This window comes from Crotalus tigris, unplaced genomic scaffold, assembly GCF_016545835.1.
Source record: "Crotalus tigris isolate CLP2741 ecotype Arizona unplaced genomic scaffold, ASM1654583v1 scf7180000021163.878790, whole genome shotgun sequence".
NCBI lineage: Eukaryota > Metazoa > Chordata > Lepidosauria > Squamata > Viperidae > Crotalus > Crotalus tigris.
The window spans coordinates 552,307-567,751 of record NW_024098375.1 but is presented as its reverse complement, the minus strand read 5'-3'; the positions used below and the strand labels follow the sequence as shown (position 1 = coordinate 567,751).

Here is a 15,445-nt window from a genome sequence, read left to right as displayed (position 1 = left end):
AAAGCTAGATCATACACCAAATTACTGCAATATGGCAATTTCTGTATCTGGAAAAAAATGCCACAGCTGAGTTGAATTACTTTTCAGCTTTATAAAAAAGAAGAAAGAATAATGAGAAAGGTGCTTAAGGCAATAGGAGCATTCATTTCTTAATTTGTCAATGAGTTCTTCATTATAATATTACTTTTCCTTATTAAATTTCCTCCTTATATTTCCATTTTTAAAAGTGTTGGGATTTTTTCCCATCAGATATTTCTTGTTCAAAAGTCGATTGGAATATAACCCAAAGATACTACTACTGATTAAAGGCTAATTAGCATAGCCATATTTTACTTGTTGCAATGATGTAATAACCACAGAAAATCTGCACCTGGAAAGGTCAAAACAGCTTTCCAAATCATCCAGGCAATGAAGTCCAGCATTTGATCGGATTCATAATGGGTTCGTTCTGTTGAGGGTCTTTGTTTCTCTTTTTTATGTTATCTTTCTGATGGTGATGGTGGATGAACCAGAAATCATTGGGACCAAACACTAGAATGCTTCTGTTATATATCAGTGGTACTATGAGCCTTGGCAAATAATTTCTAGGATTCCTTAGTAGGCTGCTTTCTATGAGTTCACATTTGACTACTAACAGACATAATTAGTATCTCCCAAATTAGAACATGAATCTCTTTTTTTTTCTTACTTCTCTGAATTTTGCCAAGCAGTTCTCAGATCAAACACACAGATTAAGAGGTAAATGTAAAGAAGTGGCAGGTTAAATTTTATGAATTTTCCTGAGTACAAAAAAATACAGGTCAAGTTTTGTAAAGTAAAAAAAACAAAACACTCCTGATATATTTATTACACAGTTATTGCTCTCCAGCAGTGTAGACAAACTGATCTTTGAAAAAAAAATGCAAATATTGTAGAATATGAAAAGATATGTCCATTCCTGTTCCTGACATTTTTGTAATGTTCATAGAGTCCCTGTAATCTTTAATGCAATTATAGATGCTATAATAATATCTCAAGAATCAGGAATCTTGGAAAATGTCATTCCCAGCAGCAAGATCCCAGATGCTACAATTATTGTCCATTAAATAAAGAAATGGAACTTTCCTTATGCATCATAACAGACTAGTCAGGAACTTAGTTTTGTCCCTACAAATTATCCCAATTATCCTACAGAATAAAAACACCATTGATCTACACGCAAAAGCCTAAATTCTTAATCCTGGAGATTGCTCTATTTACTATTATTTGATTTTTCCAGTACCATACACATAAGCAGTTAGCCTCTAAAATAATTGAATTTTATATATATAAAATTTTCTGTGGGAGATGACCAGGCTGAGCCCAAGGGAGGAAATAAATGTGCCATCAGTCTTGAGTCTTTTTGTACACACAAGAGATCTAAGTCCAGCCCACCTTGAATTCCACTGACTCTTATCTACTGCCAATTTGCTTTGACTGTTAGTAGTTCAGATTCTTGTAGAGAGCTTAAGCTTATAATAAACAAGAAGTGTCAAACATGTCACATGACGTGTCGTGACATATCACAATTTTTTTTCCCATTGCCGGAGCTGGGGTGAGCACGGTTTCGGCATGACGCATCCGGCCCATGGGCCGGCAGTTTGACATCCCTGCAATAAACCTTTATATTAATTTGAACTGCCTGGATTTCCTGATTTCTCGCGCTTGATATTTCCTGTCCTATTTTGGAAGAAATACAAGAAAAATTCTGCTGAAATCATTGGGCCATCTGAAGACATTACAGGAGGATACTCTGCCCCTATGGCCATTTCTCGACCACCGTATAATAATCTTGCAGCTGTAATAGACATGATTTTCAAATTTTCCCATTTATTTGGGGTGCTTTTTGCAATAGAACGTAAACACAATTAACAGATTACCTTTTCACCTTTGCCACCCTTTAGACCTCGGATTCCATCAGCACCCTACAGGAAAGTACAAGTGACAATGGCCAAGGGACCAGATTAGCAAAACTTAGGGCCAAGTTGATTGTTTATCAAACATAAACATCATGTTAGCCCTACCTTTACACCACGGGGACCAGGATAGCCAACTGGACCGTGAGGACCTGCAGGCCCCTAGAAGACATTGAATTTTAGTTAGATTATACTATGTGAAGTTTAAACAATATACATATACTACTACAATACGATGCTACACATTTACTTTTTCGAAAGTATCGGTAGTTACTGTTTTGAACACACTTTCTTAACATAATCTAAAAGGTTCAGTAAGCAATGTCCAGAAATACGTTAATTTATGGCCATTGTGATCGACTTATGATCATTCATCTAATGACTGTTTGAAGTTACAATGGCACTGAAAAAAATGGCATAACTTGTTCTCACACTTATGAGCATTGCGGCATCCCCATGGTCATGTGATCAAAATTCAGGTCCTTGACAACTGGCCTGTGTTTATGACAGCAGCACTGTCATGTGATCACCGTTTGTAACTTTCCTAGCCATTTCCAACAAGCAAAGTTAATGAAGAAGCCAGATTCACTTATTGCAGTGATTTGTTTAACAATGGTGGCCCAAAAAAAAATCATAAATGGAACTCAACTCCCTTAACAACTGTCTGCTTAGCAACAGAAATTTTGGGGTTCTGTTGTGGTCATAAATTGAGAACTGCCTATAAATTGCATCAGTCAAGAAGCCCAAATTGTCAATAAATAAATAACAGTCATCTACTGAGAAATTATTTAGTAAAACTTGTATTACGAAAGACTTTTCTAGTGTATTGCGAAATAACTATGGAATTTTAAACCAAGGCTACAGTGAACTGTGCCATGCAAATACGTCTAAATTGAACAATAAATTATATAGCTATTCATGACAATTTTGTATCTTAATATACCCAATTTTAAAAATCACATCAAATAAATCTTTATTTATATTAATTTATGAGCATTAGGAAATACCATGATAGTGTTAAGCATGCTATCCTTAGTTCCTATAGTTCTTAACAGAAGGACACATATGAGTTGACTCTCCTTTTTTATTTATGCTAGGATATATTTCTGGATTAGGACTATCATTCACAGTGTTGGAAGCATTAATTCCTCAGGAGGAAAATTAAAAGTAACTCATTGTCTACAAAGTTTTTTTTCTTTTAACTTACACAGGATTGGATGGAGGTCAGAAACGAAGTCAATGGAGGAATAAATAATTATTCTATCACCCATACACAAATACTTAAATGTGGTAGTTCTAACTTGGACTGAGAATCCACATACTTCTTTTTATATACATAAGAGGGTCAATTGACCATTACATAAACAGTATGTTACATGAGCAAAGAAAAAAAAAAGATAAATGTAATTGCTTAATATTTTACTGCATTACTCTAGCAGAGGTTGGAAACATTGATTTACTAAGAGTTTGTGTGTGTGTGTGTGTTACAAAAGAAAACTTAGAATTTTGGATGGTCAGTATTGGGTGGAAAAACAACACTGGATAAAATGGAAGAATTACGGAATTAAAGGAACCATCTGTATTCTGCTGAATCATTACAGTAATGATACTGTGCTGCATTATCTCTAATTAGATGATGAATATTCCTCACCATGGTTTTAATGTACTAATGTAAAAATGTAAAAACATTACCTTTCAAACCTGTTAATGTATGCTTTTGTGAATACAGTGGTACCTTGCTACTTAACTGCTTTGAAACTTATCAAATTTGGTACTCAACGTATTTTGATGCAAAAATTTTGTCCCGGTACTCGTCTGTTTGGTTTTCAATGCACAAGCTAGAACTTGTCAGTGTCAGCCACCTTGTGACTCACTACATTATTCCTTATGGGAAAAATCTGTTTGATACTCATTGTTTTTGGCACCCATTGCACTTCTTGGAACCAATTAACGATGAAGACTGAGGTATCACTGTAGTTCAATACATGTTCAGGCTTCTATCTACCATATCCAACTCAGCTAGGAGTGTTAACCTATTTTAAAACCAATCTGTGAAGGTGACGCGTACTTTGACAATATAACCTGGACAACATAAAGTTACCGAGTAGTAATTTAAAGCTCATTTCATTTGAAGTAATGAAAGTTTATTTCATTTAAAGTAAATTTAAAATGGAAAAATAAGTAGGACACTCGGTGAGAACAGAATGAAAAATCATTCTGACTTTATTTATTTATTATTTAATTTATTTGCTGCCCATTTTGTATCAAAACAACTTTGGGCACATTCATTGCCTAATTGATCAAGAATTATAGAGTTATTGTCTTATTTATTGGCAAAAGCATTGGGAAAACTAGGTTATTCTAGAGAGCAGTATAAATAGTATGAAATTACCATCATCATCATATATGGGCAATAACTAAAACCCTACAGAAAATATTCTCTTTTCCCATCACTTTTATGCTGAATGTTCTCCTTTTATCCTTAAATAGAGACGATCCTGTTGATGAATTTATTTATCACTTTTGTTTTTTTGTTACACACAGACAGTAAGACAGTATAGCTTTTTTGTACAGCTAAGACAGTACAAAAATAATTGCATGGGAGAAATTAAAGAAAGAAATATTCTTCAGTAGAAGAGAAAAGTTTTTGAAAAACTAGTGATGCTAGTTCTAATGGTCTAAGATTTCAATCACAGTTTATTTATCATAATTTCATATCTGTCACTCTTTTTTCTAATTACACACTCACTCATTTTTACACACACACTTTTTACAGCAATAAATAAAGTATAAACATACCGTGTCACCTTTCTCTCCAGACTGTCCTTCTTTGCCTGGATGGCCCTATTAACAAAATATATATAGGGGAGGAGAAATACTTAGTATGCAAATACCATACAAATGGATTCATTCCTATTCTCAAATATCATTTTATTTCTTTGGTATTTTTGTTATTTTAAGAAGACAGTACCAACTTGAAATATCCACCCTCTTCTCTTAGAGAAACTTGGCATCTATAATCTGATTAGGGATAGACAAATTCAACTAAACTTCTACTAATGATTATTTTCAGGATCTTCTGAAAAGGTTTCACAGTCAAAGTGGTACAAAACTGATATATGTTTACAGTGAATGGTGTGAAGCAATGATGTCATTGAAGTCTTTGGACAATCTGATAGATAATGGTTATTGTTTTTATCACCTGTTGCTTCTGCTGAGTACATCCCTAGACTTTGGCCTCAAAATCCCACTTTAATGACTTCACTGAATAAATATCAGAAGAATCCATTTGATTCATTAGGTCAAAGCCCAACACTGGAAGTATTTTGCTTCCCCAGAATGGCTAACCAGAGCTCTCCTGCCTTCTTGGTATTCCCTTTCATAGACATTCTGAAGAGAAAATTCCATTTTATTGTCTGAGCAAATTACTTTTAATAGCCTCCAACTGAATCCATATACCAGGGTTTCAATGGGGACACAACCATATAACTGAAGTCCTATTCCCTCTTCAACCGGGATTGCATGTGCAGAACATAAGGAGCAGGGCTTCAATCATATATCTTGATTTTTGCCCTGCTTCACAACCCCTTTTAAACCTATCTAAACTGGGGACCATTTCTACAGCTTGGAATAATGAAATTCTATATATAAGTTATTTAAAATGAATAATTTAAACTGTCCTGAATCTAGGAAGGGTATTATGGAATTTGGAGAGAAGGCAAAATTAGCCTTTAAAATAGGAACTCTATGGTACCATATATAGGAGAATGTAAGGTTATTTAGAAACAAGTTGTTTAGTTGTCTTTCCTGCCAAATGGGTAGTCTGGAACCAGATAGCACGGCAAAAATTATTTCCTACTCCCACTCTTCTTTCAATATGGGAAATACAGAATGAAATACAGCGTGTTACAAACATTTTTCATGCCTTTATTTGTTTGATTGTTATATATGGGATGGGGAGGCTGCTGCAGAGCTTCCCCTGAAAATAAATTATCAGATGTCACTAGGAAAAAAGAAAGTTGAATGGTGGTGGAGGGAAGCAGATTTTGGTGAATATCACATTTCCCATAATATATAATTTTAGGCCAAAAACAAAATTAGAGTCACAAAATATTTCAAAATAATAACTGACATAATCCAAGAACATAATGTTCTTGCTACATTAATAACACTAGCATCTAGAGATTGTCTTCGAATGTACAAATTAGTATCGACAATATATCAAGCCAACAAAGATGTTCTTTGATTTTAGATCCAAATATTTCTAAAGATAATGGAAAAGCAAGTAAAGCACCGAAAGTATTTCTCCATTTGATGTGTTTTCTCTTGGAGATAGGAATTGATTATTTTTATCTGTCACCAAACATTACTCTAAAGTACGCCATTAAAGTTATGGCACAACAAGATGAAAGAAAACAGTAATAGAAATATTTTACTGCCAGTGCAAATCAATAGCCTGAAGATTTTCCCACTGGGTTAAATCCACAGGCAAGTTAAGAGTATAATAAATCTTCACCTTTGTTGTCCATCTCCAAAATGTAAGAATAAATATTAGACTCAATGTGTGGTTGTAATCTTACATAGTTACTTAGAAGCAAGATTAAATTAGATTTACTTCTGAGTAGAAATGTACTACAGGTAGTCCTAGACTTACAACAGTTTGTTTGGTGACTGTTCAAAGTTACAATGGCACTGAAAAAAGTGACTTAGGACTGCTTTTCACAGTTATGACCTTTGCAGCACTCCTGTAATCACGTGATCAAAATTCAGATGCTTGGCAATTGGTTCATATTTATCACCGTTGTTGTGTCCCAAGGTCATGTGATCAACATTTGCAATCGTCTGGCAAGCAAACTCAATGGGGAAGCCAGATTCACTCCCTTCCAACTTTATTATTATGGATCATCGCACAGTCAGCCAGATGTTCTGACTGGATTTGGCATTTTGTCTACCTATCGAGTCCTTACCAGGACCTGGGATAGGCAGATGTGGATGTTTGATGGTATTACAGGTATCATCACAGGATGGAAGCAGTTCCTAGTAAGGCCGCCTTTTGCAATTGACTAATAGCGAATTTGTCAATGCCAATGGTGTTCAAGTGGTGCTCCAGTTGTTTTGGGATTTTTTATTATTATTGTTATTATTATTATTATGGATTATCGCACAGTCAGCCAGATGTTCAGACTGGATTTGGCATTTTGTCTACCTATCGAGTCCTTACCCAGGACCTGGGATAGGCAGATGTGGATGTTTGATGGTATTACAGGTATCGTCGCAGGATGGAAGCAGTTCCTAATAAGGCTGCCTTTTGCAATTGACTAATAGCGAATTTGTCAATGCCAATGGTGTTCAAGTGGTGCTCCAGTTGTTTTGGGATTGCACCCAAGGAGCCTATGACTATTGGTACTACCCTTGCTTGCTTTTGCCACAGTCTTTCTATTTCTATTTGTAGGTCTTTGTATTTTGTTATCTTCTCCAGTTCTTTCTCGTCTATTCTGCTGTCTCCAGGCACTGCCACGTCCACTATCCAGACTTTTTTGTCTTTCTTATCGACAATTGTTAAGTCTGGGGTGTTATGTTGCAGGTGCTTGTCTGTTTGAATTCTGAAGTCCCAGAGCAGTTTAATTTTATCATTTTCTATTACTTTCTCTATTTTATGATCCCACCAGTTTTTGCTTACAGGCAAATGATATTTTTTGCAGATCTTCCAATGCACCATTGTTGCTACTTTGTCATGCCGCTGCTTGTAATCAGTTTGTGCAATCTTCTTGCAACAGCTTACCAAGTGGTCCACTGTTTCTTCAGCTTCTTTGCATAGGCGGCACTTACTGTCTGTTGCTGTCTTCTCAATTTTGACTTTGTATGCATTTGTCCTTAAGGCTTGGTCTTGTGCAGCCAGAATTAGTCCCTCGGTCTCTTTCTTCAATTTTCCTGCTCTTAGCCATTGCCAGGTTTTATTATTATCTGCTTTCCCAGCTATTTTTTTCATGTATTGGCCATGTAGTGCTTTGTCTTCCCATGCCTCTATTCTGTTCTTCATTTGGTCTTTCTTGTAGGCCAGTTTGGTCTCTCCAGTAGTTAGTAAGCCTTCCTGATATACTAATTTCAGTGCATCTTCATCATTGTTCTTCAGATATTCTTCCAAAGCCATTTTTTTCTTCTTCAACCATCTGATGTACTTGTAGCATTCCACGCCCACCTATTTGCCTTGGTAGATAAAGTCTATCAATGTCACTGCGTGGATGAAGGGCATGATTCATTGTCATTATTTTTTTGGTCTGCCTATCCATTGCTTTTAGTTCTGCTTGAGTCCAGTCCACTATTCCAGCTGTGTACCTAATAATGGGATTGCCCAGGTGTTGATTGCCTTTATGGTATTTCCTCCATTGAGTTTGGATTTTAAGATCTTCTTCACTCTCTTGATGTATTCACCTCTAATCTTTTTCTTACTTCAGTGTGCTTGATGTTGTCAGCTTGAAGGATACCCAAGTATTTGTAGTACTCTTCCTCATCCAGATTCTTAATGTTATTTTCGTGGGGCATCTTGATTCCTTCAGTTTTCACTACTTTTCCTTGTTTGATAGTAAGTGTAGCACATTTGTCCAAGCCAAACTCCATTACAATATCTTGGCTATATATACGGACAGTGTTGAGCAGCGATTCTATTTCAGATGATGTTTTCCATACAGCTTCAGATCATCCATGTAAAGGAGGTGGGATAGTCTGGCAGATGTTTTTGATGTTTGATAGCCATGTCCTGAGTTATTCAGTATTGTTGACAGAGGAAACAGTGCAATAACAAATAGTAATGGTGATAATGAATCTCCTTGAAATATTCCTCTCTTGATATTAACCTCTCCCAGCCTCTCACCATTGATCTGCAACTGTGTCTTCCATTGTGCCATCGATCTTTGCACAAATTTTCTGATGTTTCTACTGACTCCTGTTATTTCTAGGCACTTTATTATCCAATCATGTGGCAGAGAGTCAAATGCCTTTTTGTAGTCAATCCATGCCACATTCAGGTTGGTCTTCCTTCTCTTGCAGTTTTCCAAGATCATTTTGTCTATTAGGAGTTGATCTTTTGTTCCTCTGCTATTGGGGCGGTTTCCTTTCTGCTCAGGTGGAAAGAGATTGTTTTCAACTAGATGCTGTTGTACTGCATCAGCTACCACACCAGTTAGTAATTTGAAGGTTGTTGGTAAGCAGGTAATTGGCCTGTAGTTACCTGGTGTTGCCCCTTTTGCTGGATTTTTCATTATTAGGTAGGTTTTCCCAGTTGTTAGCCACTTTTCAATTTCTCCTCCTTGTAGTATATTGTTGAATTGCTTGGCAATGAGTGGGTGTATAACAGTTAGATGTTTCAACCAAAACCCATGCAGTTCATCTTCACTTGGTGCTGACCAATTTTTTATTTTCTTTGCTCTTTTTTCTACCATTTTTGTTGTTATTACTAGTTCTTTCATTTCAACTTCTTTTTTATTTGTATCCACCTCTTTTAACCAAGCTGCATCCTTGTTGTATTTCTTTGGGTTATCCCATATCTGCTTCCAGAATTGCACTGTTTCTTCCTTGTCAGGTACTGACTGATTCCTTGCAGTTTCTCCATTGATGGATTGGTAGAAACGTTTCTGATTGGATTGAAATTGGAGGTTCTGCCTATAGTTTGCAATTCGAGCTTCATATCTACTGATTTTCCTGGCTATAGCTGTTATTTGTTGCTTTATTATTTCCAGTGCTTCCTTGATCTTCCTTGTTTCTAAGTGGTATTTCTTGATTAGGTATTCTTTGGTCTTTTGTTCTTCAGCTTCTTTTCTTTCATCTGTTCTAGCTTGCTTGCATGTGATCTTAACTTGCTGATCTTATTTTCTAGTCTAACCTTCCATTTTTGTGGTGCACTGTTTGTTTGTTTTTCTTCTTTGTTGATTTTGCATCCCAGGTATTCTGTTATAACTGCAGCTGTGCTGTACATTAGTTGGTTTGTTTCTTGCAGTGAATTGGTGCTTATACTTGCTATTGCAGTATTTGCATCTTTTAATGCTTGTGCTAGCTGTTTCTTTGGAACAAGCTTCAATGCAGGCAGCCTTATTCTGTTGTTTTTGTGCTGTTCTAGATGCTCAGTTATTCTTTGTTTCAATTCTTTTATTTCTTTAGTTAGAGGGTTTTGTTCTTCCTGAGGAAGAGGTGCCTGGTTTCCAAATGAGAACAGTTGTATATCTCTACTGGATTCTTTCACTGCCAACTCCCCCTGGTTTGCCTCTACATTCTGAATTACTTCTGGTAAGGCTTTGATTTCTTTGCCCTGGGTAAACCTTTGCAGTTCGTCCAATTCTGTTTCTGTGAATACTTTATTTCGTGTTATAAATCGGCGTTGATCTGCTAGTCTCTGTTCTGTTATTTCTGATTCTGGATGTTGTTCTTTCCAGAATTGGTGCATTCGTTTTAGATATCCTCGTCTTGTTGGACTTGATCTGTAGTAACAGATCATTATTTCTTTGTTTTCCATCACTGTGTATCTGCGACGGGTAAACACCTTTTCTTCCAGTAGTTCTGCAGCTGCTGGCCCTGGTTGCTCAGCCAACAGTCCTGAGTCCTGTAACCCATTTTTCACCAGATATCCAGGAACTCCAATATCTAGTGCGGACCTTGTTAACCCGGGCGACGTCCGAGCCGGTATGGCATTCTGCAATTTACGTCTCACCATATTTTTTATGGGAGAGACACTCTTTGTCTGACTCCTCTGATGAGACCTGTCCAGTATGGTTGAACCTCTGGCATAGCTCTCATCTTCCTCAGAGTACACAAGCCCCACAACCACGTCAAGGTAGTGCCTCACTGGGGGATTATTATTATTATTATTATTATTATTATTATTATTATTATTACTATTACTATTATTATTATTATTACTAACTAATCAACTGCAGTGATTCACTTAACAACTGAGGCAAGTAAGATCTTAAATTGGGGCAAAACTCACTTCACAAACGTCTCACTTAACAAGAGAAATTTTAGGCTCTGTTGTGGTCGTAGGTCGAGGACTACGTGTATGAGGGTTGCATCATCACACTCATTTCATTTTGCTCTGTTCTTTTAACACCTTTAATACTTTAGGGCAGGGACCTTCAAACTTGACCCTTTTATGACTTGTGGACTTCAACTCCCAGAATTCCTCAACCAGGTATGCTGGCTGAGGAATTCTGGGAGTTGAAGTCCACAAGTCATAAAAGGGCCAAGTTTGAAGACCCTTGCTTTAGGGCAAATATTTCATTTCTGTTTGCCCTTAAAAATCCAACTTGTAACTCAACTCTCCTCTATACTGATCTCTTTTTGTTTATAAGAGCAATAATAAAAGGATTGCTACATTGGCAATATATGTGTCACTCTTATTTTCAGTTACCTAGAAGTAAATCTCACTGAATTCAGTGGGATTTATTCCCAAGAGATCAGAATGTGATTGCGCTGTACCCGTTATTATCTTCAGAGAGATTTAGAAAGCCTAGTTGATAGGCTGAGAATCGATAAAAAGAATTTTCAACACATTGAGACTAAAATAACCTGGGAAAAGCAATGACAGCATAACTGGCACAAATTCTATATTATGTTGAAACAAAAACATATATTAAATTAGGGCTGATTTAACATAGATGTGCTATTCTTCAAATGTGTTAAATTCCTGTCAGGTCATCAGCACAGATATTGTAACTGATATGAGTTGTAGGCTCACATATCTGCAGGGTATCAGCCCAGGCAAGTCTGCACAAAATAATGAGGGCATATATTTAAGCATAAATCCTAAACTTTTGTTCCTCTTCTCTCCCCTTGTAATTATGAGGGAGATGGGGGCGGGAGAACCTTTTCTATCTGTATACCATACTCTTGGAGTATACCATACTCTTTAGAGTTAAATTATCTGAGAAATAAAGTTATTCTCAGATAAGTATGCTAACTGTAACAAATTGGTTTTATCTGTGTATCTACCTCCTTTTGCAAGATGCCTAAACAAGCGGTGTAAAATTGGAAACGGTAGTTAATACAGCCTAGCAGTCCCATGTGAAGCCAGACAGAGATTTAATGATCTATGTTGCTTATCTGAGGAGGTTTGTACATATTCGTTTACTTCTTTTTGTTATGTTCTCATCATATGCTAAATAAATAATCAGAGGAGCTGGTGGTACAAAGTTTCCCAAGAGTGTTCCCAATAATATATCTATTTTTTTTTATTAGATCACACTCTAAGTCAAGGCTAGGCAATCTTGGCTCTTTTATGAATTGTGGACTTCAACTTCCAGAATTTCTGAGCCAGCATGGCTGGCTCAGGAATTCTGGGAGTTGAAGTCCACGGGTCATAAAAGAGTCAAGGTTGCCTACCCTTGCTCTAAGCCATAATGGATTAATTTGTAATTGCCATACAGTAATCTGACCACTAGATTAATTGATCTAAAACAGCCAGCTCTTTCTGGCATTGGCTCTACTTCATATATACAAATCATATGGTTCACTATTAAGCTTTGGAATTTTGAATGTCTGGCTTCATAAATTATGCATTATCCCCATTTGTCTTCGGTAAGAGGTAAAGAGAATCCTTAAAAACATGGTTATCCATTGTAGAAGACAGTTGCTATTATTTGTATCATTACACCATCTGAGTGAAAACAATAATTCTAGTAAATATCTATGGAGATTCTCAGTCATCCAGGTCATGATTATTCCAAAGGTACTTTTTCAAAAGGCAAATGGACGTTGTTTTTCCTGGAAGACGTTTTGCTTCTCATCCAAGAAGCTTCTTCATATTCTGTAGCATATGTCATTTGTGCTGTGTGATTGCACAACTAACACAAATTACAAAATCTACATTCACAGCACAATGACATCACGATGCGTGGGATATCATCATGGCTTTTAATGGACCCCTGGATTTAAATGGTCATTATTAATCCATCAAGGCGACTCCAATGCAAACCCAAACTTTATCTATGTGATAACCATTTTGTTTTTAATAAAGATGCTCTAGCTCACAAAAGCAGAATAATTTTGTTATTTCATTTTGAAATTGATTGTTTACCTTTGGAATTAAAAGTACAACAATTAGAATTCAAAAGCTATGACTTCAACCATAACCCAAAAGCAATGAAACATTTTTTTTTCCAGTATTTGAGGGGCTGCCACAAAGAAGAGGGGGTCAACCTATTTTCCAAAGCATCAGAGGGCAGGACAAGAAACAATGGTTGGAAACTGATCAAAGAAAGAAGCAATCTGGAATTAAGGAGAAACTTCCTAACAGTGAGAACAATTAACCAGTGGAACAACTTGCCTCCAGAAATTGTGGGCACTCCATCACTGGAGGTTTTTAAGAAGAAACTAGACAGTCGCTTGTTTGAGATGGTATGGGTTGTCCTGCTTGAGCAGGGGGCTGGACTAGAAGACCTCCAAGATCCCTTCCAGCTCTATTCTATTCTATTCTGTTCTGTTCTGTTCTGTTGTTCTGTTCTGTTCTGTTCTGTTCTATTCTTAGAGAGCAGTTTATTTAATTTAAAAAATAGTTTTCTCGTAAAACGTGTATCATGTTAATTTCCAGTATTTTATACCTATCCTATACTGGTCAGGCAACTAAATACATTTTTAAAAAATTTCAGTACCAGTGCAATTTTTCATCTGCCATTTCAATGACCTTTTTTAAAAAATAAAAGCTTAGATGAGAAATGTGGATCAGGTTGAAATAATGAAACTGGATATGCTTTATATGTTCTTCTTTGAGCTACTGGTGACACAACTTCTTTGTCGAAATTCATGTGCATACCGCTGCAAAGTAATTTTTTTTTTAACCCAAAATATAAAATGGACTAAATTGCACATCACTTACCGGAGGGCCATCAGTACCAGGAAGTCCTGGCAGACCAGGTTTGCCCTGAGGTCCCTGGAAACAGAAGTGAAGGAAGACTTTTGAAAAAAAAAACAATCAAAGTTAAGGTAGACTGGCATGCTGCCAATGTTTGCAAGTCAAAGATTATTCCCGAATCAAAATCAAAACTCAGTCAGGAAGAAGAAATGAAGTAGCTCTCCAAAGTTTAAGGCTTATTAGACCATTTTGAAGTTGACATCCAGCTGAACATCTGGGAATACGTCATTTGAAAGGGGTGGTCTGAATATCATGGCATGATTTTTTCAAACTTACTTTCTCGTTTCTTTTATCAGTTACATATGTATATCTCATTCTTTTTATCTGAGTATATTGAATAAATATTGAAAATGTGGTGAATTTTAAAAGTCATAAGTAGGAGTGAATGGTGAGACTCTCAAATAAATTGGCATGAATATCTGAAAACAATATCCATTTCTTCCATTTTTAGATGAATAAAAATGAATGAATGAATGAAAATTGTTCTCATAGAAGCAATTATCAATGTTCAGCTATTCCCAAGCTATTATTCATGTTTTGTTAACATTCATTTTCTAAAAACACACAAGTATAAACACAATTGTGAAATAGTGGAATAAAACAGTCAGACAACTCAAAAAAAAAAATGACATGAGGACATAGCTTGAATGAGACTTAAAGGAAATATTTTTAATTAATGTGATTTTAGGGTTTGAACTTTCTTGTAATTTCAGGAAATGATGCAGCTGCTTTAAAAGTTTGCAAACAGATACTACATTTGAATCCCTATGCACTCTGATGAAACTTTTTTTGAATTAAATCTATATTTTTCTAATCAGATTTATTGTGATGTGATTGGAACAGAAGCTTTGGCCTAACTTGAAACTGATTTTGTTGTTGTGTCAGTAAAACTAGCATTTTGTTAGCATTTATACTCTGTTACGAAGCTACACAGCTATAATAGCTGGAGCTTGCAAAGTGGAAATGAGGAGCCTGGGGCCCAACATGACTATACTCTAAATACAGGCCAGGTGCACAAGACCAGTTAAAGGAGGGAGGGAAGGAGGGAGAGGAGATTGCAAGCAGTCTACTACAAAAGGGTAACGGAAAGAAGTTCAGGATTTAAATGTTAGGACACACATATACAGAAAACTAGTTTCTCCACCTTTGTAGATGTTCTGTTTATCAGAACAAAGGTTGTTTGTATCTGCAATTTATCTACTCAAGCCCCAGAGTTTCCAAGGTCAACTGGAGTCAGACGGTGCCAGGGCAACTTTTGATAATAGTTACAAAGGAATGGTGAATTGGTACTGCAGTAGATGCCATATGTATTTGAAAGAATAGTCTTCACATCTGTTGCTATCAAAGCGTTGTCAAAAATCTAACACAATCTTTTTAATTTAATAGGGGTTTTTTTTGGCTTTCAGGTAAAAGTTGCCAGCAGAAGATAAGCCAATCAATGGTTACTAACCAAATAGGATATATATTTATCTTCATTATCATGCTTTTCAGTAAGTAATGGTGTGTGGGAATGACCTTGGGACAGATGGGGGGGGGTTGATGTTGCCTTCAATCAACTAAGAGAGGGCATAGCCTGCCAGCTGCATGATGACCAAAAAAGAAATTCATAAAG

At 36.2% G+C, this 15,445-nt stretch overlaps 1 protein-coding gene across 1 annotated transcript in view; it reads right to left on the bottom strand.

The window, feature by feature from the left end:
• COL11A1 (collagen type XI alpha 1 chain) overlaps positions 1 to 15,445 on the bottom strand; it is a 263,838-nt gene that overhangs the window by 123,142 nt on the left and 125,251 nt on the right. The window contains exons 25-28 of the mRNA XM_039369563.1: positions 13,798 to 13,851; positions 4,734 to 4,778; positions 2,043 to 2,096; positions 1,899 to 1,943 (exon numbers count right to left, since the gene is read on the bottom strand). Coding sequence (XP_039225497.1) covers positions 1,899 to 1,943; positions 2,043 to 2,096; positions 4,734 to 4,778; positions 13,798 to 13,851 — 198 coding nt within the window. The remainder of the gene's footprint in view (positions 1 to 1,898; positions 1,944 to 2,042; positions 2,097 to 4,733; positions 4,779 to 13,797; positions 13,852 to 15,445) is intronic.